The sequence below is a fragment of the Pipistrellus kuhlii genome, unplaced genomic scaffold (genome assembly GCF_014108245.1).
Source record: "Pipistrellus kuhlii isolate mPipKuh1 unplaced genomic scaffold, mPipKuh1.p scaffold_m20_p_16, whole genome shotgun sequence".
NCBI lineage: Eukaryota > Metazoa > Chordata > Mammalia > Chiroptera > Vespertilionidae > Pipistrellus > Pipistrellus kuhlii.
Genome location: NW_023425471.1, coordinates 30,991,425 through 31,018,738, shown reverse-complemented (window position 1 = coordinate 31,018,738; position 27,314 = coordinate 30,991,425). Strand labels below are relative to the sequence as shown.

Sequence of the window (27,314 nt, the reverse complement as noted above, 5' to 3'; positions counted from 1 at the left end):
CCTCCAACCCTACCCTCAGGCCTTCATAGTACTATTGTCTGTCCAAGGACAATGTATATAAGTGCTTTAGTTAATCTCTTACCACCTACTTCCCTCTGAGATTTGTCAGTCTTTTCAGTGCTTCCATGTCTCTAGATCTATTTTGGCAGTTTATTTTGTTCATTAGATTCCACATATAAGTGAGATCATGTAATATTTGTCTTTGTCTGGCTGATTTCACTTAGGATAATACTTTCCAGGTCCCTCCATGCTATCTCAAAGGGTAAGATGTTTTTTATAGCTGCATAGTATTCCGTTGCATAAATGTACCACAGCTTCTTTATCCACTCATCTGCTGAGCACTTGGGCTGTTTCCAAATCTTAGCTATTGTAAATAGTGCTGCTTATGAACATAGGGGTGCATGCATTCTTTCTGATTGGTGATTCAGGATTCTTGGGATATATTCCCAGAAGTGGGTGAAATAGCAGTTCCATATTTAATTTTTTTAGGAAACTCCATACTGTTTCCATAGTGGCTGTACCAGTCTGCATTACCACCAGCAGTGAACTAGGGTTCTCTTTTCTGCACATCTTCGCCAGCACTTGTCATTAAGTTCAGAAAACAAAACTGAATCCAACCAAAAAAAGAATGCCAGAGAGTCACGTTCTGGTCCTTAAATGTCTGCCCAGACCAAGTACATTGTTGAAGATACAAAGGAGAGACTAAATGCAGACAATGGTCCTTATTTCTTTAAGTCAGAAATTTTCTTTGTTGAAATAGAATTGAGTCTTCCTAGGATCCAGACTGGAGTATTGGTGACAACATTTACGCAGGCACTTTTCCAAAGCCTGAGGACCACATAAAAAGACTCCCACCACAGACCTGCAGGAAAAGAATAGTTGGCTAGACTGTAATAAAGGTGCAATGTTGTTAGAATGGAGAAATGAGGAGCTCTCTGCTACTGACAACTCTGCGTAGAAATCCAGTTGTTGGCACCCTTCTCACATTCTTCATACTAGTTTTCTCAGTTTTTCTTCTTATAAGCTCCAAATGAGCTTTCAGCCCTTATCACTCTAGGTACTCAGCCTTGCCTATTCTATTCACAACATGTTCAGCTGTAGTGCCTATAGGGGGTAAGTGCTAGCTAGACTAGTGAGCCAGGCAGCCTGGGTTAAAATCCCAGCTCTGACACTTGTCCAGCTCTGTGGCTTTGACTGTAGGCAAGTTTCTTAACCTCTGTGTTTCAGTATTTGCCCCCACCCTATAAAATGGTGATAAAAATAGTACCCACCTTATAGGATTGTTTTAAGGTTTAAATGAAAAACAGCTGCCATTAACGCCATTTGTGGAATTGATGTTCACCTGCCAACTGTTCCTGGAATTTATCTAACACAATCAGCTTAATCTCCTCATCAGAATGTCTGACCTCGGGGCCCCAGGTTTTCCTATATGCTCTAGCATGTTTAAATGGTTCCAGAAATATTGAGGTCAGGTCATCAGCTAACTAGATAATACATCCCAAATCCTTGCTACTTTGAGGTCACTAAGTCAAAAGCAATGCATTTGAACTGTTCCAGTTCTATTGCAATATTTCATTTGGTAATACAAATCAGAACTGGGTCTCCTTGCCTCACTATTTGAATGGGGGATTGTGGTGCAGCAAACATATTCTCATCAATTATGAGATCATGATCCTTATTTGGCTGAAACCTCAGATGGAATTTCCTGTTTTAAGCAAGAACCTAGGAATGGTGCAAATAGTTTCTGTCCCAGAGGTCTTTTTCCCAAGCGTATTCAACATACCATAATGCCTTTCCTAAACTCTAAGCCTGTAAACTCAACTAATGAGAGGAGAATACACTTACTTGGGGTGGATGGTAGCTATTGTAGAAAACTCTTTATCCCACATAGGTCTCCCAAAGAAAGTTTTGTGTTTCAGACCTGTCAGGATGTCTGTGGCTTTGTCAAAGTTTAATGCTGCATGACCAGCCTGGAATCAGAGAAATAAAAAGTTAGAAAAAGAAGGTCCTGATAGCTGTCTCTTCCTTCAGCCACTTTTAAGCTTGAATGTGAGGGTGAGAACAGATAGGACACACAAAAAATCATTTCCAATCAGCACACACTTCTTTTGTCTGACATTCAGCTTGCACACAACATTGAACTCACAATGTTGTTGTCCCATCCGGTGAGGAAGAGACGGAAGTTGAGAAACCCAACTTTGCCTGATTCCTCCATCTCCTGTTCCAGGGAAGCCAACAGGTCATTGAACCAGGCAAAGGCACCTGTCTCCCTGCAGATCCAGTAGAAATATATCTGGAATCACCAAGGGAGAATATAGCCTTATTAAACGCCTTTTACAATGTGCATTGTGGTGACATGATTAGGTAGGTATATTGTATATTTGTTGATCAAGTTTAGGGTGACCTGAGAAATCACCTCTACAGAACAGCAGACCTTAGGCAGCTCAAATGTACAGAGTCCTAACAACTTCCCTTCTGGAGAAAGACCACCCGCCAATGTCATTTTTGTTTCAAGGTAATTTTAAACTCCAAATTGAAAATGAAGACCCTATTCTTATGGTCAATCTGTAGATGCAGATGCCTTGGCTGAGAGAAGTGATCACTTGCTCTCATAACTCCAGGGAGGGGTGCTCTCTCATCAGTTGTAAAGAGCTTAGCCCATGAAAGTAACGGGCTGTCAGGCCCAGGCCAGAGGAAAGATGGTATGAGGGAGTGTACCGTTTGTGTTTTGAGGTTGTGGTCTGCATGCTGGAATTTGTACCAGATGGACTTCAAAATGGAAGCAAAGGGGGTGACCCCAATTCCTGCTCCAATCAACATAGCCACTTCATACTGAAAAACATCCTCACTGGCAGTGCCAAAGGGACCGTCCACCTCAATCCTGGCAGAAGACAGAAGGCAATAGGCAAGTGAAGTCTCACCTCCACCCCCAACCTCAATCACCCTCCCAGAGACATAGCAGCTACCATGGCTGATTTCAGCCTGTTTTGTTGTTGTTATTATTATTATTATTATTATTATTATTATTTTCTATTGTACCAAACAAGGCTCAGTGAGGAACTGTATCCTCATATCTGCCTGTCTGCATCCTGGTCTGGGTCTCTGCAGCTCTCTAGGACCTACTTGGGAATTGGTGAGTTCTGTTGTTCAAAAGCCTTTATGAGATTTTCTGTCCAGTCCCCTGCTGCTCGGACATGAATGGAGAAGAAGTCTTCCTCTGGAGCAGAGGTCAGAGTAAAGGGATGCCACTCCAGGTAGGAGATTGAGGGGCAGTTAACAAAAATATACTGTCCCACTTCCATGCTGAAGCCACGCTTGATCATCTGCAATTCCAAAACTTTGGATGGGTGCATGACAACCTATGAATGAGGCAGAGAGACCAAAGGAGGCATTTTCAAATGGTGACAGGAACAGGTAGATAACGTAAATTAATAAAGCTGAAGGGCTGGTGACAGGGGTGAACTGTTAGCACAAATGCTTTCTAGAGGGAATAGCAGTTACTTCGTTCAGGCAATGGTTACACTATGGTAGGGGTGTCGAACTCAATCAGAGAAGGGGCCAAAATCTAAAATCCAGCCTAAATCGCGGGCCGAATGGTTTACTGAACAGTCATAAACTGTCATTGTGATGGAAACGCAGCGGAGTGCAGTGATGACAGCGCGGTGAGGGCCACATTGCAAGGCCTGGCGGGACGGATTTGGCCCGCTGGCCTTGTGTTTGACACGTGCACTATGGAACTGACAGCGTTATGAGGTTGCCTGATTCTTCAAGAGAAGCCAGAAATGCAAATTTTAATGTAAAAGCCTCCATCCAGATTGTGTTAGCAACCCTGTTTCCCCAAAAATAAGACAGTGTCTTATATTAATTTTTGCTCCCAAAGATGTGCTAGGTCTTATTTTCAGGGGATGTCTTATTTTTCCATGAAGAAGAATACGGTACACATTTATTGTTAAATGAAAATAAAGGAAATTTATTACCTGTATACGGTACGGTAGTACGGTAGTTGTCAACACAAACCAGACAAACTGTGAATCCTACAGTATCAAGAATTTACTCATTTATTCAATGACAATCATGTCATCATCTTCTGGAACATCATCATAACAATCCAATTCCTGAATTTCCTGGTGAATTTCTTGTGACTCCATTTCTTTCAGAATCAGTGGACCAAATCTCTCATGTTTAGCCTAGGGGGGCCTTATTTTCGGGGGAATGCCGTATATTTCACTCAAAAGGAAACCTGTAAGTAGGTCTTATTTTCGGAGGATGTCTTATTTTCGGGGAAACACGGTAATTCAAATTTCTAAACAATGAGTGTGTGAGCCAAACAAAACATGTCTGGCACTGGTTGCCTGTTTGCAGCCTCCGACATAGACCCATGTTGATGATTTCTGCTAAACCCCTCTTCCCATAGTTCTGTCCAGCACTGAAGGAACTGAAGTATGTTACCCCCAAGATTGTTTAATAACATGGCAATTTATTCCTATAATAGGGAAGATGAAAGTGCATATGCTTTACCTTGGTAATCATAACCTGTTGCTGGGAGCGATACAATCGGAGGATCCTTTCAAAGAAATAAAGAACACCTGGTGCAAGGATCCACTTCCAAGACTGCGCAGAAACAGAGTACAGAATAAGGTTACACATTAATCTCTTCTTTAGGATTTATTTGTGTAGCAGTCCATTCCTTCACTCAATAAATATTTATTGAGTTCTCTGCTGTGTATCATTATTAAGCCACTAATTTCACAAAATCTTGAGAACACAAATGGAATGGAATAAACTATAGCAGTTTTTTTGCTAATCTGTTACTCATAAAACAGATCACTTCCTGAAATTTTATAGGTCTCACCAGGAAGCAAAAGAAAAGCACAGAAAGTGCTAGTATACAGTAAACACAGGGTGTTCCCCCAAAGCGTATATATTTTTATACATTTATAAAGTCAGTATTAACATACAGTTCATTTTTAATAGTTAAAGGAAATTGAGTTGTCAGCTATTAAAGTGTGTATACATTTTGGGGGACACTACTTATATGTAACTTAATATTCAGAATCTAAGACTGTTTTCCAGGATAGCTTGCCCAATCTGAAAAATCCACAGAGAAGGTAGATGTGAAATTGAAGCAGATGATTAAGAACAAAACAAACCCTAGCCAGTTTGGCTCAGTGGATAGAGTGTTGGCCTGCAGAATGAAGAATCCCGGGTTTGATTCTAGTCAAGGGCACATACTCCAGGGGGAGGCAACAAATCAGTATGTCTCTCTCACATTGTTTCTCTCTGTATGTCTCTCCTCCCTTCTACTCTCTCTTTAAAAATCAGTGGAAAAATATCCTCGGGTGAGGATTAATAACAACAATAACAACAAAAAGCTGCCCTGGCAGATAAGTTCAGTGGTTAGAGCGTTGGCCCCACACACCAAAGGGTCGCAGGTTCGATTCCCCAGTTAAGGGCACATACCTGGGTTGAAGATTCAATCCCCGAATCCAGTTGGAGCACTATCTCTCTCTCTCTCTCTCTCTCTCTCTCTCTCTCTCTCTCTCTCTCTCTCTATCTCTCTCTCTATCTCTCTCATCAATGGGGAAAAAAATATCCTCAGGAGAGGATTAACAACAACAGAAAACTAACACAGAAGGGAAAGTAAGTGGCTGACACTATTGGTAACAATGTATAATATTTACCATCACCTCTTTTCTCAGGTACTCAAAACACCTAACATAGTAATATAGTTTTTTTTTCTTTTTTAATCACCAGAGGATATTTTTTCCATTGATTTTTAGAGAGAGTGGAAGGGAGGGAAGAGGTGGAGGAGAGAGAGAAGCATCAATATGAGAAACCCATCAATTGGTTGCCGCACACATCCTGTCCAGGGTCGGGGGTGGAACTGCCACCAAGGTACGTGTCCTTGACTGGGAATTGAACCCATGATCCTTTGGTCTCTGGGCCGACACTCTAACCACTGAGCAAAACCAGCAGGGCTGGTATTATACTTTTTATCTTGTCTACATGTTTGTTTGTTTGTTTTTTCCTGATCTTTTTTTTAAATTTCTTTACTGATTATGGTATCACATAATTGTCCTCATGCCCCCATTCCCATCCCAAACCCCTCTCCACATATGCCCCCACCCCCCTGTTGTCCGTGACCACTGGTTAGGCTTATATGCATGTATACAAGTCCTTTGGTTGATTTCTCCTCCTTCCCCTTCCCCTCCCCCACCTTCCCTCTGAGGTTTGACAGTCTGATTGATGTTTCCCTGTCTCCGGGTCTGTTTTTGTTCATCAGTTTATGTTGTTCATTATTTCCCCTAGATTCATGATATCATGTGAAACAAGACTTTGTTTTTAAAGCAGCCTTTTTATCCCTGAAATCATTTTAAATGTAGCAAGTTGCTTCCATATGCACAGGAACTACCAGAAATGTATTTTCTAGTAATGCTAAGTCATGTCCTTTCTTGCACAATTATTCAAGTGTAATACATCAGAACTGTGTGCAATGAGGTTTCTCATGCTGTTTCAGGTAAATAACTTCCTTAGGTCTGTCTGGGGAGAAAATAGGCAGAGATGGAGCTAGTGTACCTGAGAGTGGGCATTATACAATTTGATGCTACTTCTTATAAGCAAAAATTCCCCAACTGAATTCAGAAAAACGGGAAAAAGTTAAGAAATGACTATCAACAATGTGGAAAATTTTTTGGCCTCAGAACTAATCAGAGAAATCAGTAATAAAACTAAATAGCATTTGAACCCCTCACATTGAAAACTGCTTTAAACAATAATGCCCACCATTAACTGGGATGCAGGCAAATGGGCACATTCACATGTGCAGCTGGTGAAAATTAATAGCATCTTCCCAGGGAGCAATTTGGCAATACATCTCAACATCCTGGAAAGCATGCCTTCTCTTTTACCCAAGAATTTCACTTCTAGGAAATGGAGCATGAAGAAATAATTATAGTGTGCATAAATATACAAGTATAGTAATGGCCACAGTATTTACTAAGAAAAAAATAACAAAAAATGATATACCATACAGATTTTTATCAATAGCAAACTATTTTAATTTCTCTTTGTATTGAAATATGATTGATATATATTATGTTAGTTTTAGGTGTACAACATAATGATTCCATATTTGTATATATTGCAAAACGATTATCACAGTAAGTCTAGTTAACATTCATCACCTTACATTGCTACAAAAGTTTTGTGTGTGTGTTTTTTTTTTATGATGAAGACTTTTAAGATCTGCTCTGTTAGCAACTTGGAAACATGCAATACAGTATTATTAATTTTAGTTACCATGCTGTACATTACATTCCCAGGACTTCTTTATTTCTAACTGGAAGTTTGTACCTGCTAACCATGTTCACACATTTACCCACCATTTATCCCCTGTGTCTGGCAACCTCCAATCTCTCCTCTGTATGAGCTCAGTTTTGTTTTGTTTTTTAATTAGGTTCCACATATAAGTGAGATCACATGGTATTTACCTTTGTCTAACTTATTTCAATAAGCATAATGCCCTCAAGGTCATTAAAAATGACCATCTAGGAAAAAAAAGAAAACTGGTATACTGTACAACTTTTTAAAAACCGATGTTTCAAAAGAACATTTGACAACAGAGGAAAATACCCAATGATATAGATGAAGGGGGAAAATTATTGCATCTAAGTGGTAGATCTCTATGAAATTTTTATTTTCCTCTAAATATGTTTTTACATTTTCTGAACTTTCTACAATAAACAGGACTTCTTTTTATAATTCTTAAATGGGGAGAATGTGAAGAGAGTATTTTTTAATGTTTATGGAAGAAACAAACCAATATATTAAAATAGATAACAAAATTGGTATTCTCTCCCTTGGGGTATTATGTAACCAACCAAGCAACCCTTGAGTTTTAAGTATCCCTCCAAATAGGCCAAATATACCTTATCTCTGGTAATGTATAGGGAAAAGATAGATGTTGGCGTGCAATGTGAAATCGGGGATTAACTGCCTTAACTAGTAAGGGGCTGATCAAGCTTTTATAGGTTTCTGTTTTTAAGGGCTTCTTAAATAATACAGAAGGTCTCTGGTTATAGCTTCCAAGTTCCTATAACTTTTGAAATTAAGTGTGCTGTTAACATATGGCAGGGATGTCCTTTTAAAATTATTTTTTAACAAGTAATACATGTAAATAACATGTAGAGTGAACAAAATTCAAAAGTACAAATCTCCCTTCCATCCCTGCTCCCCAGCTCTCCAGAGGCAGACAATCAATGTTATTATTTTGTAAATCCTTCTGGAGAATATGCAGTTAGGTGACAATATTACATTAAAAAGCAAACGGTAGCAGACTATATACATTGCCCTGATGTTGTTTTCATTTCACATCTTTAAATTTTAAAAAATTTTCAGTCCTTACGTGTGCGTGTGTGTGTGTGTGTGTGTGTGTGTGTGTGTGTGTGTGTGTGTGTTTGATTTTAGAAAGAAAGGAAGCAAGAAGGAGAGAGAGAAACATCAATGTGAGACAGAAACATCTATGAGTTACCTCCGGTATGCACTGGGGATCAAACCCACATCTTGGCAACTTGTATATACCCGCAACCTGGATATATACAGCATCCAGGGTTCATCTAACATCTTAGAGACTGCTCCATATGAGTACCTATAGAGCTGCTTCTTTCTCTTTAATGGCTACTGAAAACTCCCGTAATTATAGGAAAGTCCCATGATTTAACTAGTCCTCTATTGATGGGCATTTATTTCCAGTATTTTGTTCTATCCAGCACTGCTACAGTGAATAACCTAATACATGTTAATACATATGCAAGTATATTTTTAGAAAAAAAAAACTCCTGGAGGTAGAATTTTAAAATTTGATAAATAATGCCAAATCACCCTTACAAACAGTTGTATAGGTGCACACTCTCACCAGCAATGTGTGGGAGCATTGCCAACACAGCACATGAGCAGACTTTGGTATCTTTGCTGATCCATTTGTTTTTTTTTTTTTTTTAAAGTATCTTAATGTAATTCATTTCTTCCCCTATGAAAAAACATTTACTATAATTTAATACATTTAAGATTAACACATATTGTCATTTCTTTGATCTTCTATATTTTTTATCAAGTTGTTAGGCTTTTTCTCATTAATTTGTAGGAGTCATTTATTAATTAAGAAATTAGTTTATGGTCTATAAGTTGTAAATACTTTCCTACTTAGTAATTTGTTACCTGTCTTTATTATTTATAATGGGATTTTTGGGGCTACAGAAAATTGTTTACATATATATAAACAATTATATATCAATATATATATATATATATATATATATATATATATATATAGAGAGAGAGAGAGAGAGAGAGAGAGAGAGAGAGAGAGAGAGAGGTAATATGCAAATTAGGCCAGGACACCATAACAGGTCATGACAGGACAGGGGGAGGTTGTGTGCGCAGGTGAGGCCCAGAGCGGAGATGGAGACAGGGGGGCTGAGGGGCCTGAGGCTGGCCAAGCTGCCACACTGGCTCCAGCAGCCCCGGAGTAGATACAGGCAGGGGGGCAGGGGAAGCCTGGGACAGAAGTCAGGCGTAGGTCCTGGCTGCCCACAACACCAGTCAAGCCTGACTCCCATGGCGGCCCCTGGGGTGCCTCCTCCCATGGCGGGAGGCAGGGCACCTCATGCGATTTCAATTGCGCACTGGGCCTCTATTATATTATATATAAAGGATAATAAATTTGAATAAATATATATTCAAATTTATTATGTTTCCTTTTCTGGCTTTGAGCTTTTTGTAAATCTTATTCAGAGAATATCTTTATTAATATTCCAATATTAGAAAAAAAATTTCCATGTGGCCTTAGGGTGCTTTTATGATTTTTTTAACATTTACATTATCAATCCATGCATCCTTGATCCATATTTTAATGTAAAGTGTGGAATTAATATACAGCTTTTTCACCCTAGATGACTATCCTATTAACCTAAAAATATATTGAGCACTTTTATTATCTTTTTCACATTGATTTTAAACTCCAACTTTATGGAAATTTTTTAGGTATTTTTCCCGTTCTAGATGAGGACTGAGCTATTGCTCTTCATTCTGCATCTGATTTAAACGCTTTAATCATCCTCAGAGCATTTTGAGGCGCCACAAATTAACCTTTCCCTTCCATTTTTTCAATCTAACATATTTTATGAGCAAATCAAAGTAAGCTAGAATATCCACATAATTACACTGAGGCACACCTTGAGTTCCCTGGAACCCAATTTCTTGATCATCACTATCTAATAATAATTTCTAAGCATATTCTTATAACACTAATGAAAGTCAACCTTAAGAATGCTTTTTTTAAAATGTTGAACTCATAAAGAGATTAGGAAAGTGGTTAACCAGGGGCTGGTGGGAGTGAGGGGTCTGGAATGGGGAATTTTGGTCAAAGGGTACAAACCTTTGGTTATAAAATGAATAAGTTCTGGGGATCTAATGTACATTATGGTGACTATAGTTAATAATACTGTATAGTGTACTTGAAATTTACTAAGAGAGTAGATCTTAAGCATTCTCACCACAAAATAATGGTAACTATGTGAAGTGATGGATGTGTTAATTAACCTCATTGCAGTAATCATTTCACAAAGTATATGTATAACATTCATCCACATTGTACACTTTGAATATATATAATTTTATTTATCAATTATCTATATATATAAAAGCCAAGCAACCGGAATGATGGAACGACCAGAATGATGGGCCCTCCACCCTGTCGGCCCAGCCAATGGACCCCCATCAGAGTGGGCCAGCCAGACCCCACCCATGCACAAATTTGTACACCAGGCCCCTAGTATTTCAATAAAGCTTTAAAAAAAAAAAAAAAAAAAAGAATGCTTTTTTCTGCCCCCAAAATCATTGACTGGGATTTTACAGCTAAGTTTTGGGACAGTATAGTTGTTCAGAACACAGTCTTTGAAGTCCGAAATGCCTGGACTTGAATTTCAGCTCCACTAGTTTACTAGTTTACTCTTAGTGTGAGAGCTTTACAGTTTACTTCATCTCGGTGAATTCTAGTCCTTTTGTCTCAAAATGGAGACAGAAGAAGTACTTACTTCATAGGTTATTGCTATGCATAAATGGGATCATCCTTATTACACAGCAAACCTGGCCCATGGTAAACACTATTAATAACATGGGCTATCATTATTGCCTTTGGAGAGGGTTTCACAACATGTACTAACCATTAGTCATTTCTCTTCAGGGTGCTCTGCTAATGCTAATCCGCTAGCCTGTTGCCAGTGATATTGGAGTTCCTTGATATTTTGTAGATATATTGGTTGAACTAATGATGGTAATAACAGTACAAATAACAGCTCCTAACAAGAGTCTGTCCTTGTCCATAGGATTTTTACCTCAGCGGAGTTCCCTTCAAATTGGGGGCTCTTGCAATGGAAATCATGATCATCCCACTTCTCAAAAAACTCTGCACACCTATAAGGATGATTCTCCTTTATGCTTTCTTCTGTTTGACCCCGGACAATTCCACTGAAATAGATGAAGAAGGACAGTTTAGGCAATGACTTATGCAAGGTCAGGGGCTAGAGCATGAGAAAAGAGTCTGAGGACCTTACCCAATGCCATGAATTCCTAAGCCGATGAAGTAAATGATAAAAATATGATGTGTATACCAGAAGACCTCAAAATAACTTCTCCGGATAAATTCCATAGATGAAGTCACCATGAGAACCAGAACTATTGTGATGATCACTCCGGTGAAACCAGGAATGCTGGTGAGTGTCATATATATCACTGTCTATGAAAGGAAAAATGTCAGCCTGACACAATATCCACCGAGGATACCATGCTTTTCTGTTTGTGACCAAAGCCCAGATGCTTTGCCATTGAATCAACTCACCATGTTTGTGGTCTGCATGGGATTTAGCCAAGAATCCCCCTCTTTTTCTTGATGAGATAGGCTGGAGAGAACAGAAGCAAGGGATCCATCTGTGGACTGTCGGCTTCTGTCGTATCGTTCAAAGTTAAACAGGTGTGCAACAATGTGAATAGCTAAGTGCAAAGATGAAAAGGATTGTGAGTGTCCCAGGAACATCATGGCAGGCATACCCCACTAGAAAAGGAGAATACTGTATATAGTGTCTAGCAGAATGCCAAGTCCACAGAAGATGCCCAATAAACCTTTATTATAGAGAGACCCAAGACCTTTCATTCATACTCACTCTGTTCCCAAAAGAATAGAATGTGAGTTCCATGAAAATAGGCCTAAAACAGTGCCTGGCAAATAATGCCGGGTGTAATATACATATTTTTTTAACAATTACTAGTACATGCATGGATGTAGGAGACTTAACTCTGAATGCCCAGAAGCCTATAGTTTTATGGTTTGCCTCAGTTACCTGTGTGTAGGCAGATCATATATGCCACCAGCTTATGGAAGGTGAGGTTGTGATCCAGTTGCTTTCTCAGAGTACGCCTGCAAAACTACAAATATAAAGCGATGGAGGTCAGATTTCTCCCAGGCAGCTTTATGAAATTCACCAATCCATAATCAACATGCCTTACACAGAGATGCTAATACTCACCCACCCTTGTCTATACCCTTAGCTACCAAAGGAGACTTCTGGCTTCCATTCCTAAGGCCTGGGTGTTGGCTGACCAACTAACAGTCCAGGGTCTTTTTTTTTTTTTAATCTGTAAGCCTTTATTTATAAATCATAAATGATGCATACTTCAGAGTGGTTGTGAAAATTAAGAGAAAGTTACATTTTACACTATAGTCATTTCCCATCCTATTTTTCATTTTTTTCCTAAAAACCCTGAGATGTGTTTGCTTCCCCCCCCCCCCTATAGATTTAGTTTAATTGAAAAACTTTATAAACTGATGTTCAGAAGAATGCCCTAAAGGAAATATAAGATGTACTGGTATTCAGAAAAGAAACTATTGTTCTTTGACACTTTACCCTAATTCACTTTTTTGCCCCATTTCAGTGTTCTAAGTCACCTTCTTTAATGTAAAAATTGACCTATGAGCGGTTGGGACTCACTGAGCAGGTGCCCCTCAGGAAGGAGAGCAGATTCCGACACATGGGAAACAGGATCAGCATGCTGTTAAAATTCAGGCAGCGAGCAGATGCTCTGGCCCAGGCCAATGCCGACTAGAGCAGAAGAAAGAAGACACCATCAGCTGCTTCATGTCAGCATTTAGCAGGGAAGTATGAGTCCAGTCTAGTTGTCTGAGACCTGGAAATGGGCAGGCTGCAGCTTCCTCCCCTCTTTCTCAGTAGCTAGGACAACCAGGCCAGGTTCTCTGTTTGCAAATGACTGAAAATTTGCTGAACTTAATATTGAATTGAGAAATTCCTGTGACAATGATTTGGAAATGTTTGTACATTTATCAATATGAAAGATAACAGGATTTAATAATTCCATGTTAACAAACACATTCTATGCATGTAATACTTTGCAACTAGTATATTGCTTAATGCACTCAGTTATTATTTTGTTGTTTTCATTTGTAAAACAATCTTGAAGATCATATACACTCTTATTTCATTTTAAATAAAGCTTATCTGGTCTTAGGTGACCCTGATAGCGGTTCTCAACCTGTGGGTCATGACTCATAGGTTGAAAACCGCTGCTGTAGAGCCTAAGACCATCGGAAAACACAGGTATTTACAGTACGATTCATTAACAGTAGCAAAATTAGTTATGAAGTAACAATGAAAATAATTTTATGGTTGGGGGTCACCACAACATGAGGAAGTGTATTAAAGGGCCACGGCATTAGAAAGGTCGAGAACCACTGATTTAGAGATATAATTGAAGATGGTGACTGTTTTTTCTCTTTTCTGTATTTTCTTTTTTTTCCTGTGTCTCTTTTTTTTAAAATAAATTTTTATTGTTCATATTATTAGAGATGTTCCTTCCCCCCTCCCTCTCCATTGCTCTCCTCCACCAGATTCCCACCCCACCCTCTACCCTTTCCCCACCCCCCATTGTCCTCATCCAAAGGTGCACAGTTTATGTTCAGTCTCTTCCCACATCTCCCTCTCCCCTTTTCCCCAAGAATCGTCAGTTCACTCCCCTTCCATACCTCTGATTCTATTATATTCAACAGTTAATGTTGTTCATCAGATTTTTTTTAAATTTCCTTGGTTTTTAGATTCACTTGTTGATAGTTACGTATTTGTTGTTCATAATTTTTATCTTTATTTACTTTCTCTTCCAAAAGAACCCCCTTCAGCAATTCATATAATTCTGGTTTGGTGGTGATGAACTCCTTTAGCTTTTTTTTATTAGTGAAGCTCTTTATCTGGCCTTCGATTCTGAGTGATAGCTTTGCTGGGTAGATTATCTTTGGCTGTAGGTTCTTACTATTCATCACCTTGAATATTTCTTGCCATTCCCATCTGGCCTGCATGGTTTCTGTTGAGAAATCAGCTGACAATTGTATAGGTGCTCCTTTATAGGTAACTACCTGCTTTGCTCTTGCTGCTTTTAATATTCTCTCTTTGTCTTTTGCTCTTGGAATTTTAATTATGATGTGTCTTGGTGTCGTCCTCTTTAGATTCCTTTTGTTTGGAGTTCTGTGCGCTTCCTGGACTTGTAAGTCTAATTCTTTCACCAGGTGGGGGAAGTTTTCTGTCACTATTTCTTTCAGTATGTTTTCGATATCTTGCTGTCTCTCATCTGGGACCCCCATAATTCTGATGTTGGTTTGCTTGAAGTTGTCCCAGAGGTTTCTTACATTATCTTCAATTTTCTGGATTCTCTTGCCTTCTTGCTTCTGCGGAGGAGTGTTTTCTGGCTCTTTATGTTCCATATCTTTGACTTGATTCTTGTGATCTTTCATTCTGTTTTTAGGACTCTGTATGATATTTTTTATTTCAGACAATGTATTCTTTATTTCTTGTTGATCCCTTATCATTTCTTGTTGATTCCTTATTAATTCTAGTTGATCCCTTTTCATATCCTCATAGGTCTTATTGACATTTTCTAGGAAATTCTTGAAAAACCTTATAAGCGTAGATTTGAACTCTATATCCAGTCGCTTTTTGTCCTCCATTTCTTTCGTTTATGATCTATTTCTTTGTCTCGGCATTTTCGCAGCTTCCCTGATAGGGCGGGGTTTCAGGGTGGAGCCTACAGCCTTGACTTCCATCAGCCCCGCCCTATGTGGCTCCTGAGTCTCAGAGTCCTTCAGTACTCGCTGCAAACACCTCTGAGAGAAAGGTGCCCTCAATTTTCGCCTGCTACCAAACAGTCTAGGCTCTCCCCCAATAAGCCCGGAACTGGGGTTCAGTTCAGTTGGGAGTGGGATTGGAGGTGGTGTTCATAGCAGTCTGGAGCCCCTGTCTCCTTCGCGCCAGGGCAATCTCGCGGCACAGCCAACCATCCCTTCTCTGTGAGCAATGTGCAAGCCTCCGGGACCTCCTTTCCCTGCTCCCCTGGGGCTCCACCTTACAGCCCAGCTCCCTATGGATGAGCCTGGGTCCCCGGGGTCTGGCCTAGAACTGGGGTTCAGAGCAGTCGAAACTGGGGCCCAGCACAGTCGGAGCTTTTATCTCCTTCCCACTAGGGAACGCCAGCCAGGCACTCAGCTGCCCCTTCTCTCCGGCTCCGTCCTCTCCGTGCGCACCACGTGTCTCCGTACCTTAGGCTTTTACAGCTCCTCCGCTCTTCCTTCTGGTTTTCTCCTTGCTTCTCATTGTAAAATTTACAGTCAGTCGACTTTCCTGTAGTTCTGGGTAATGTCTATTTTATATTTTAGTTGTATTTTATTGAAAGTATTGTGTGCGGCTAGGTGTTTACCTGTGCAGCCATCTTGGATTCTCCTCTTTTCTGTATTTTCTACTGTAGCAATTATAATCATGTAATCTTTATATATAAAACCCTAATATGCAAATAGACCAAATAGTGGAACAACTGAACAGCCAAACAGCCAGCCACTATGACGTGTGCTGACCACCAGGAGGGTGCGCGCCATCTCTTCTACCAGCTGCCAGTGATAGCCCCGCTTGCACCAGCTTCCAGTGCCAGAGCTGCTGCTCACACCCAGTGCCAATGCCAGCTCTGTGTTGTTAGTGGGTGCAAGTAGGGTTGGTGCCATCAGCCCATGGGAACAATGGTGGCAGTAGGAGCTGGGTAGCTGGCAGACAGGGGACCAGGGATTGCTGCGAGAGGGGCTGGGTGGTGCCACAGAGGATGGGCCAAGACCCGCCTCTGTGCCCACTATAGCCTTGCAGCCCACAGTTCCTTTCAAAGTGCTTGAATTTGTGCACTGGGCCCCTAGTATTCATATAATCAATTAAAATAAAACCTCTTATATTAAAATGTCTTTAATAATTGAATAAAGCCTAGGCAAAACTAGTGAATCTCTTAAAGCAAAAATGTTAAACTTAGGTAGAGATTTGAAAAGGGACAACTTCTTAGAATAGAATTTCAAACTGATTTCCTTGAGTGGCCAGGCAACAGACATCAAGATCAATCTGATCCAGCAGTAGAAGCTGCTAGAAAAGGAGACAAGGAATCAGTTCTTCAAAGAAGTATTTAGCCCAGAAACAGGTTTAATTAGGTATATACTGGAAAGAGTATGCTCAACTCCATGGTAGCTAAATCCAATTTATCTCAACTCTGTACAAGTGGTTTTTGAGTTGGTTCCATGTACTAGAAACTGCAGGCTATGGAGTATGACCATCTCAGAGCAGCCAAGCAATTACTGTTGCAGTTCAGCTGACTGGCTGGCTGGCCTTACATGTGTGCCTGTCAATGACTTACTAAAAGGAAGAATATGGGTTAGAGTTAACAATTTCTCAGCCTTTTTTTTAGTAATCTTTTTGGCTCAAAAGCTATTTTTCCATAAACCTAAACCTCAAGAAATGCTACATGTGTTTAATAAGCCGGATAAGATCTCCCTCACATTCATAATAGAAAGAGAGTTACATTCATAATAGCTTAAAATGTCAGACAGTGCAATGAACAAGAGCTGCCCTACTGTTTTCCATTTCTGGCTCTTCCATATGACCTGTGTTTCTCCCTCAGCTAAATCATACTCTGACTTTTTTTTTTAAATATATTTTATTGATTTTGTACAGAGAGGAAGGGAGAGAGATAGAAAGCCAGAAACATCGATGAGAGAGAGTCATCGATCAGCTGCCTCTTGCACACCCCCTACTGGGGATGTGCCCGCAACCAACGTACATGCCCCTGACCGGAATCGAACCCGGGACCCTTCAGTCCCCAAGCCGACGCTCTATCCATTGAGCCAAACCGGTCTCGGCAATACTCTGACTGTTTTTGATAGAAATAGTTTGTTCCACTTCTAAGTAAATTTTCTCTGCTCATCTCAAAGATCCTACATTTCCACATTGGTCTCCACATGTTGCTTATTTAAGTCTCAGAGGTTTCTTAAGGCTAAAATTGACAAGTGAATTAAAAATACAGGACTTCAATTTCAAAGCTCCATATTTTGTGAGGGCCGTTCGTATAGGATGAATCCTTTTTAGAAAAAATCGCTTTGATGTTGTTGTTAATCCTCACCTGAGGATATTTTTTCCATTGATTTTTTAGAGAGAGTGGAAGGGAGGGGAGAGAGAGAGAGAGAAACATTGGTTGCTCCCCAAATGTGTCTCTCCCCGCCTCCCGCCACCCCCCAGGGCTGAGGATTGAACCTGTGATCCAAGTACATGCCCTTGACTGGGAATCGAACCCACGACCTTTTGATGCGCGGGCTGACAGTCCAACCACTGAACCACACAAGCCAGGGCTAGAACAAATCTTTTTTCCCATTGCAGCACACTGAAATATCCCAAATTATGTTCAGTTTTCATCATCAACACTAACTGATATTCTAATTAAACTGCTGCTGCCTTTAATGCCTCATTGACTATGGATTTAAATTTCTTCCTCTGCTACGTATTTGCTGTACTTCATACTGAATCAAATAACTGCATTTTCCTAGAGGGAGCACAAGTTTAAGAAATATCCTATGGAATGATTAAATAAATTATGGCACATTAATGCCATGGAATGCTATGGTTCTTAAAAGGATGAGAGCTATATGCAGTGGTATAGGTATAGAAAATGTTTTTAATAATCAGCCTTCGGAGGAGCAAGGGTCTTTATTTCCAGCATTTGCCATGGTGTAAATACTCCAACTATGGCAGATTTCAAAATACCAACTTGATATCATTGAACGCCACTGAAAGCTGGGTAAGAGATGTACACATCTGGCTACTGCAAGCTGGTATAAGCATTTCACCTGTCATATAGCAGCATGGAAAGATATCTGTGATACCCTAAGTGTGGGAAGAAATTTCTAGCTAATAATTACAATGTGATCCTTTTTTGATTAAAAATATTTTTAACTGATGTGTCCTACTGTTGTGTTTATCAAAACTCATAGAATGGTACACCAAAAAGAGAAATCTACCTCAAAAACAAAACAAAACCCATATGTCTGATGCATTTGTGAATGTCTCAGTGTATTTATGAACACTACACACACACACACACACACAAAATTATTAATAAATAGTTATATTTTGGGAGTGTGATAGGAGAGTAATTTTCACATTTATACACTTTTCTGTCATTTGATCTCATGAAGCATTATTTATAATTGATTTTTTAATAGTGAGGACCTTTAAAAATGAAATAACCACAGGAAATCATCATGATTCATTTTTCTGCTGCTGACTTTTTGAACATAAAGCAATTCAATTCTTAATAACTATAATAGTCACGTTTATTGCATCATTCTCTTAATAAAAAGCTATTTTTAAAACAAATTAACACTTCCTTTGGAGTTATAGTTTCCAAAGAAGGATCAAGAGCCAACATTTAAAGTGGAAAACAGCAGGGTAAAAGAAACTGAACAGAACATTCAAATTAATTGTGATTACAACATGGATCCTTTGATTACAGAGAGAAAAGAAGGTGTTTTTTTTTTAAGGATAAACTATCTTTAAACATGTACATTGGGTGGGTCTTTGTGAAAAGCTAGTGGAAAGGGCAATGTCAAGCCCTGGCGAGTGTGGCTCCAGTGATTGGAGCATTTTCTCTTGCACTGAAGGGTCTCCAGTTCGATTCCCAGTCAGGGCACAGATTGTGGGTTTGATCCCCACCCAGTCAGGGTGCATACCAGAGGCAACCAATTGATGTTTCTCTATCAAATCCATCTCTCTCTCTCTCTCTCTCTCTCTCTCTCTCTCTCTCTCTCTCTCTCTCTCTCTCTCTCTCTCTCTCTCTCTCTCTCTCCCTCTCTCCCTCTCTCCCTCTCTCCCTCTCTCCCTCTCTCCCTCTCTTTCTCTTTCTGCTTTCCTCTCTCTCTCAAATCAATTAAAAACATATCCTCAGATGAGGATTAAAAACAAAGAAAAGGGCACTGTTAAGATGAAAGTGATTTAACCAACCCCCTCACCTGTTATCCTATATAATAATAGGGTAATATGCAAATTGAACGGAAGGATGAATGGTTGCTATGACAGGCACTGACCACCAGGGGGCGAATGCTCAACACAAGAGCTCCCACAGAAGGAGCATTTCTCAGCCACATGCAGTAACAGTGGCAAGGCTAAGGATATCGGATATCCGACTGAGGCCTTGGCCTGCTCCCCCCTAAGCCATCAGTCAGACATCCCGAGAGGGCTCCCAGACTGCAAGAGGGTGCAGGCTGAGCTGAAAGACTCCTTCCCTTCTTCCCCTCCCACTGCCTGCCCAGTGCACAAATAGGGCCTCTAGTTACTGAATAACAGACCATAAGTAGCAGTCACATTCCCTTCTCTAATCAGGTAGTGTTCAGATTGATGAGCCTGTGAAAGAGCCATTCTCACCTTCATGTTTTCCCATGAAAACTTCTACACCAATGTGCACTACCCACCCCTTCCTCTTCTATTATTTTTTATATTAAAATTGGGATGACATAACATAAATTTCAAGTGTACAACTTTATAATATGACAACTGGGTACTCTTTTGTGTGCTTACCACCCGAAGTCAGTCTCCTTCTGTCATCATGTATTTGACCCCCTTTACCCACTTCATCTTCCATCCTCCTCCACTCCCATTTCCCACTGGTAACCACCATTCTGTTTTCTGTATCTATGGATTTGTGGGGTTATTTCTTTGTTTCTTTGTGGGATTTTTAAAATGTACATTTTTATTGATTTCAGAGAGGGAGAGAGAGATAGAAACATCAATGATGAAAGAGAATCATTGATCGGCTTTTTCCTGCATGCCCTCTACTGGGGATTACACCTGCAACCCAGACAGGGGCCCTTGAACAGAATCGATCCCAGGACCCTTCAGTAGTCCACAGGCCAACGCTCTATCCACTGAGCCAAACTATCTAGGGCTTTTGTTTTGTTTTGTTTGTTGTTTTATATACCACATATGAGTGAAACGACACAGCATTTGTCCTTTTCTGTCTGATTTATTTCACTTACCATAACACTGTCAAGATGTATACATGTTGTTACAAATGGCAATACTTCATCTTATGGCTGAGTAGTATTCTCTTGTACAGACGTACTACAGCTTCTATTCTTAATCTGCCACTTCCCCAGCCTCCTCCATCCTGTTACTCTGACCTGACCCTGCCTTTATGAAGGCCTTGAGTTCTGCAGCTCCACTCAACCCTACACACCTCTCTTAGTATCCCTGTTTGATGGAAGTTATTTTTCTGTCTGATCTTCTACAGTAGTAGTTTTAAGTTGTTTGTTTTTAACCAGTCTCTTAAAAAATCATAAATAGGAGTCCATAAAACAGATAAAGCTGCTTTGGTTGAAGTAGGGGCAGAGGCAGGAGCCTTCCCCTCACACCCTGTAGGAGCATCTGTTTCTGTGGAAACCAGTTTGAAAACCACTGCCTACTAGTTTATTGTTTGTTTTCATTAATGGGTCTGGGGAATGTGCCCCAGATGGGGCTGTTAGATTTAGTGAACAAAAATACAGAACACCAAGATAAAATTGAACATCGGATTTAAAAAAGGAACAAGGCATCACCCTAGTTTTCGAAAGTTCACGTTTTGCCACTTAGTTTTTGCAAAAGATCTACATTAATACCTTTTCTGCTAACCGAGAAACAACAAACAAACAAAACCCAAAGATGGTTCTGTTTTGAATTATTTTAAGGTTAAAAGAGAAAATAGTGTTCAGCATTTGTTTTGCAGTCAGCTCTTACAGAGCAAGTGTGCACCCTGAGCAGGAGCTACCTCAGCACCAAGCCCCCATAGCTTTAAATCGCGCCTGTGAGCACCTATGCTTGATCCTGATTCATTAGGTGCACCTGTTAGCAAGGTGTGTCCTAAAATATCAGAGTTCATAAGAGTATTATACTTAGCATAAAACCAGATGTAATTAAGCATATTTGGTATGATTTGGTAGGTTATTTTGGGGGTCTAGAAATGCTCAAAAAGTTTTCCCTATAAATTAATGGTAATTGCTTCTTTGATTTACGCCATTTTGGCTTGTAAAAGATTTCATAGGAATGCTCTACTTTAAAATTGTAGGAGAAACCTATATATATATATATTTTTTTAGTACAGCAGATCCTAAAATAAAGTCGTTTTATTTTAAGTCATCCATCTATCTATATCTTAAAAGGGCTGTGGTCATACCATAATGGCATCACAACAAAACAACTGATCACCAGGAGGTTCATGGAGCACCTCTTGCAGGGCAGGGCTCAGGCCAGGCTGGAGGGGGGCTGCACAGTGAAGAGGGCCAGCAAGGCAGGCGGTGGGCAGGAGGGGGCGGTGAGTATGGCACAGGTCCCCAGGTGGCAATCTGAGGTGCTCCCACAGCAAGGGGAGAAGCAGGGGTGCATGTGGCAGCGGGAGGAGGCAGTGGGTGAGAGAAGGGTGTGAGCTGAGAGCATTGTAGGGTGCTGGCAGTGTCCATGGAGCTTGTAAGGCTGTGAGGTGTTGCAAGGCAGTAGACATGGCCCTAATGTGCACGATTTAATCACACACTGGGCCTCTAATACATATATATATATATATATATATATATATATATATATATATATATATATATGACTAATATGCGAAGTGTCCCTTCTGGAGTTCAACCATATGTTCAATAGCTCGCTATGATGTGCACTGACCACCAGAGGGTGGTGCGGAACATGGTGGTGACACAGGGCACCGAGGGAGCGAGGGAAGGAGGAGACAGGGAGGTGGGGAAACCTGATTGGCCAAGCCTAGGGAGCCTACTCATGCAGGAATTTGGTGCACCGGGCCTCTAGTTTAGTTATAATATTGATGAGCTGCCATAGAAACTTAACTCTTGTTTATACCAATTAGCCTATGGTAAAATTGGTTTTGTTATACATTGTTTTGCTTGAAGTTATAGAACTAATTGATGATGATATTAAGTGAGGACTTACTGTATACTTATGAAATATTTTGAATACTTATACCAAAAAAATATTTGTTATTTTTCTGGAATTCCAATTTAACTGGGCATCCTGTAATTTTTCTGGCAACCCTAGCCCCAGAGGAAATCAGGAAATTGGTTCTCAAAGGAGCCAGGGTCAGAGATAAGAAAAATGCCTAGATTCCTCATTACATCTATGATACTCACCCCCAGGATTTCTCTTGTGTAGTAGTACTTGTCCCCCTTCTCATATGACAGGAAGGCATTCACAAACAAGAAAACATTCAGCCCCAACCACATAACCTGGAGGAAGAAAAAAAGCAAAGAATAAAGTGAAATTTGGGTATGGACAGCAGGAGATAAGGGGTAGGAAATAGTGTCATCCTTTGGCTGTTTTGTGTTTAAATATTTTAATTTCATTTTAAAATACATTTTTACTGATTTTAAAGAGAGAGAAAAACAGATGAAAGATAAACATCATCCAGCTGCCTCCTGCATGCCCCCTACTGGGGATGGAGCCTGGAACCGAGACCTGGAATCAAAACAGTGACCTCTTGGTGCATGGGAGGACACTCAACCAACTGAGCCACATCAGCCAAGAGAGTCTGTTTACATTTTAAATGAATACAGTCTTGCTAGTATCTAACTTACTTTCAGAGTGAGTTAGAACTTTGAAATGTGCATTAAACACTAATGAGCAGGCTCAGCAAACCAAGGTCCATCTGGCTCACCATCTGTTTTGTATAGTCTACAAGCTAAGAAAGGTTTTTACATTTTTTGTTTTCACATTTTTAAATACCAGTAGTTGGAAAAACATCAAAAGAAGAATGATATTTTATTGCATGGAAATTATATGAAATTCAAATTTCGGTGTCTATAAATAAAGTGGTATTAGAATTTAGTCATGCCTACTTATCTCTATATTGTTTATGGCTGCTTTCATGATAACAGCAAACAAGTTGAATAGTTGTGACAGAGACCTGCAAAATCTAAAATGTGTGCTACCCAGATCTTTACAGAAAACATTTGCCAACTCCTGAACTAGAGCGTTTAAAATATTACCTAAAAGAGTGCAATCAGTGACTAGTGAATTTCTAAAGAAACAAAGAATAAATTTAACAGCTGTAACAATACTCATCTGCAAAGGACTAAACCATTCCAGATGGGCTGGCCTCTTTAATTACACCCTAACACACATTTTCCTCTTTTTAGATTGTGTCTCTTTTTAAATTAACATATCATTGCTTTGGACTCATTTGAGCTCTTGAGACTGCTTTTGTCTATCCCAAGATCTGTCTCTGCATTGGCAAAGGGAGAAATTTGGAACCCACTGCCCAGTGCCTTAGAGACCTATCAATTGGACTCTAGTCAAAACTTGGAGGTGCTAATTTGTAATTGATCAGGACTCCTGGCACAAGAATGCCTACAATACTAATATATATCACTGGCCCCAGGATGAATCAGAACCTTCTCAGCCCGGAATAAAGGGCCTTTAGTCTCAGACATCGCCCATTCAGATTCACTAGATCTGGACCGCTCACACACCTCTAGCAGAATAGTGATTTAATGGGTGATACTGGAATCAAACTCCTTAGGCTCAAATTCTAGCTCCACTACTTTTTTATCTCTGTAATCTTGGACAAAACTGTGATTAACTTCTCTGAACCTCCATTTCTTCACCTGTAAAATGAGGATAATAACAATATTTACCTCACAGCATTGCTGTGAGTCTTTCATGAAATAATTCATGTGAAGTAATCAATGCAATGATGGGTGCAGAGTAAGAGCTCAATAAATGTTGGCTTCAGAGTTACATGGTTATCAGACTGTCTTTACCCATTAATTTCTTCCTGCATCCTTTCCAGAGATAAGTGTCTTCCAGAGACTCTTTGATCCTAACGAAAAAGGTGCTAAGATTCAGAAGATAGAGGAGAGAAACTAATTTAAAGGGAGCAGAAATATTTAAGGATCTGAGGGGGACAGAGAGGCCCAACAAAAAAAATTGTAGGTAAGCTCTAACCAGTTTGGCTCAGTGGATAGAGCGTCAGCCTGTGGACTCAAGGTTCCCGGGTTCGATTCCGGTCAAGGGCATGTACCTTAGTTTCGGTACATCCCCAATGGGGATGTGCAGGAGGCAGCTGATTGATGTTTGTCTCTCTCATTGATGTTTCTAACTCTCTATCCCTCTCTCTTCCTCTCTGTAAAAAATCAATAAAATATATATTTTTTAAAATTGTAGGTAAGGTGGATGATGAAATACAGTGACATCTGAGAGTAAAGAATTCCATTTCCCATGGTAACTATCATTTCCTCTGATATGAATGAAAAAGAAACAACTCTCCAGGGGAACATGATTGCTCTCCACACCTTTTCCCCTACCTAGAGCATCTGGCAGTCCTGAGAGACCCAAAGTAAAAAACAAGAGAAAAGAGAGAACCTTAGAAGGAGCAATGACATGAAGTTCCAGGTATGTGAGAAAGGACACAGGGAATCCCAGGCTCAGAGGTGACTCCGAAATGAAAGAATGAGTCAGGAAAGGTGTGTGTGTGTGTGTGTGTGTGTGTGTGTGTGTTTGTGTGTGTGTAAAGGTTCTGACCTGAACACTGGGGAATGGGGCTGCATAATGATTCTGCAGTCAATTCTGGGTCTCATTTTCCCTTGTAAAATTAAGGAGTTTATATAATACATATGCACTATGCAAAACCATAGTCTCTACCCCCACATGAGGCTACTAATCACTTGAAATACAACCTGTCCTGTTTGAGATGTGTTGTAAGAGTAAAATACACAACATATTTCAAACAGTAAAAATACAGGAATATAAATTATTGTATTAATATTTTCAATATTGGTTACATGTTGAAAGGATAATCTTTTTTATATATTGGATTTAACAAATATATTGCTAGAAATTAAATTAAATTCATCTTTTTCTTTTTACCTTTTTCAATGTATTAGAAAAATTAAAAAATCACATATGTGACCCATATTATATTCCTAATATACAGTGCTATGCTGATTATCTATAAGGCTCTAAGATCAGCTCTAACTCAAATGTTCAATAATTTTATTAAATCTTTTTTATTGCTTTGAGAGAGAGAGAGAGAGAGAGAGAGAGAGAGAGAGAGAGAGAATTCAGGTAGTGGTTGCTTCTTATATGTGTCTGACCAGAGACTGAACCCACAATCTTGGTGTATTGGGACGGCACTCTAAACAATTGAGCTACCCAGCCAGAGCCTTATGAAATTTTGATGTAAGCACTATAGGAAGGATGGAGAGAATAGAATGCTCCATGGCATTCTAATTAGAAGTGAGATGAAAGAGAAAAAGAGAAGATAGGAAATGAAAACAGACTGAAATTTCAAATACTTGTGGCTTAAGAACATATTATTGACTCTTTACCAATCAATTTCTAGAGTTGGATTTTTCCCCCTTCTCTAAAGTGGTGAATATATTGTACACAGAAGAGTATATAAAGCATAGAGTTGGAATTCTAACTGATAATTGGTCTCAATGAGCCCAATATTGGCATGTAATCTTTCCCTTTCAGCCCCAAATATGAGCAAACAGAATGTCTCCTTACTCTGTTAAGATTAATTAATAGGTAGTTAAACATCACTTACCAGAACCAAAACTGAGAGCCAATGGTTAAGCAAACAGTTTGCCATTCTCAAGAGGTGGTTTGGAACCTCTAGGCAGCAGGAAAAATTCAGCACCCTGGATTTTGAAAAGGTTCTTCAGGATTGGGACCTCTTTCCAGCTCAAGTTCTGTGAGTCTTTAAGATATGAAAGATGCACACCTACCCACAGAGCTTCCAGGAATAAATAAGTGCATTCGGCCTTCCTTCTCTGGACGGAACTATGTTATCAGCTTGGGTGGCAGTCCAGCCCTACCTATGAGAACACCAGGGGTTTTCCCTGTTGGGGTTTTATCCTTTCAGGAAATAGTATTCTTCTTGAGTGAGAATATGCTATCATCATCTTATCAACATAACCTCATGTGAGGCATTGCCTTCTTTGGCTAAACTATAAACAGATAACCTCAGGATAAACAGGTTGTGAGCTTGTTAAGGAATCTGCTTTAAGATGGGCTTTCAGAAAAGTTGACACATCTGCCAGCTGTGATTTGGACCTCAAGCCTGGCTGGCTCAGAAATGTCAGTATCTGAAAGATGATCATTATCGAAGAAGATGATCTGGTCTGGTGAGAGCTTGGATGGCTGGGAGGACAAGTGAAAAAAATGGCCAAATCAAATAATAGAAAGTTTAGCAGTATAAATGTTAACCTGGGTTCACAAAACAAAGTCAAAGTACTCAAAATGAAGGAGGTGATTGTCTCCTAGTATGATCAATTAGCTAGAGTTGTGTGTTCAGTTCTAGGCACTGATTTGTTTCTACTATAAAATATACACAAAGGGATATATAAAATATTAATGTAATATCAAGAATAATTTTAAGGATTGAATATCTGTGTACTCATCACCTAAGTTAAAAAATAGAACATTAATTTCAGTATCTTAAAACCCTCTGAGGGACCCTCCTTGATGACATCTCCCTGCTAGCATCTCCCCTCCCTCAGCAGATGTAACCACTACCCTCAAATTAGTGATAATCATTGATTTGTGTGTTTTTTTATAGTTTTACTAACTAAATGCATCATTAACCAATATATTATTTAACTTTTCCTGTTTTGGAATTTTTTCATAAATAGAACTTAGCCTTTTGTATGTATATATGCTCCAGTGGTTTGCTTTTTTACTCAACATTGTGTGTTTTGAGATTAACACATTGATGCATCTAGTTTTAGTTCATTTGCACTGCTATATAATATTCCATTATTTATTTATTCTACTATTTTATATGATGATGGAATGATGTACATGTGCTACAGTTTCTCTAAGTTATATACCCCAGAGTGGAATTTCTGGGTCCTGGGATTT

At 39.6% G+C, this 27,314-nt stretch overlaps 2 protein-coding genes across 2 annotated transcripts in view; one reads left to right on the top strand and one right to left on the bottom strand.

Moving 5' to 3' along the window:
• CSTF2 (cleavage stimulation factor subunit 2) overlaps positions 1-2,858 on the top strand; it is a 36,362-nt gene extending 33,504 nt beyond the window's left edge. Inside the window, exon 16 of the mRNA XM_045582431.1 lies at positions 2,734-2,858. The gene's annotated coding sequence lies outside the window, so the exon portion shown is untranslated. The remainder of the gene's footprint in view (positions 1-2,733) is intronic.
• Positions 564-27,314, bottom strand: NOX1 (NADPH oxidase 1). Its single transcript, XM_036440060.2, has 13 exons — positions 25,999-27,314; positions 22,583-22,678; positions 13,044-13,154; positions 12,396-12,480; positions 11,897-12,048; positions 11,613-11,794; positions 11,394-11,526; positions 4,519-4,611; positions 3,124-3,359; positions 2,719-2,881; positions 2,147-2,293; positions 1,846-1,970; positions 564-862 (listed from the first exon to the last, which is right to left on the bottom strand). The coding sequence occupies exons 1-13, from the start codon at positions 26,041-26,043 to the stop codon at positions 736-738; spliced, it is 1,695 nt and encodes a 564-aa protein (XP_036295953.1). The 5' UTR covers positions 26,044-27,314; the 3' UTR covers positions 564-735.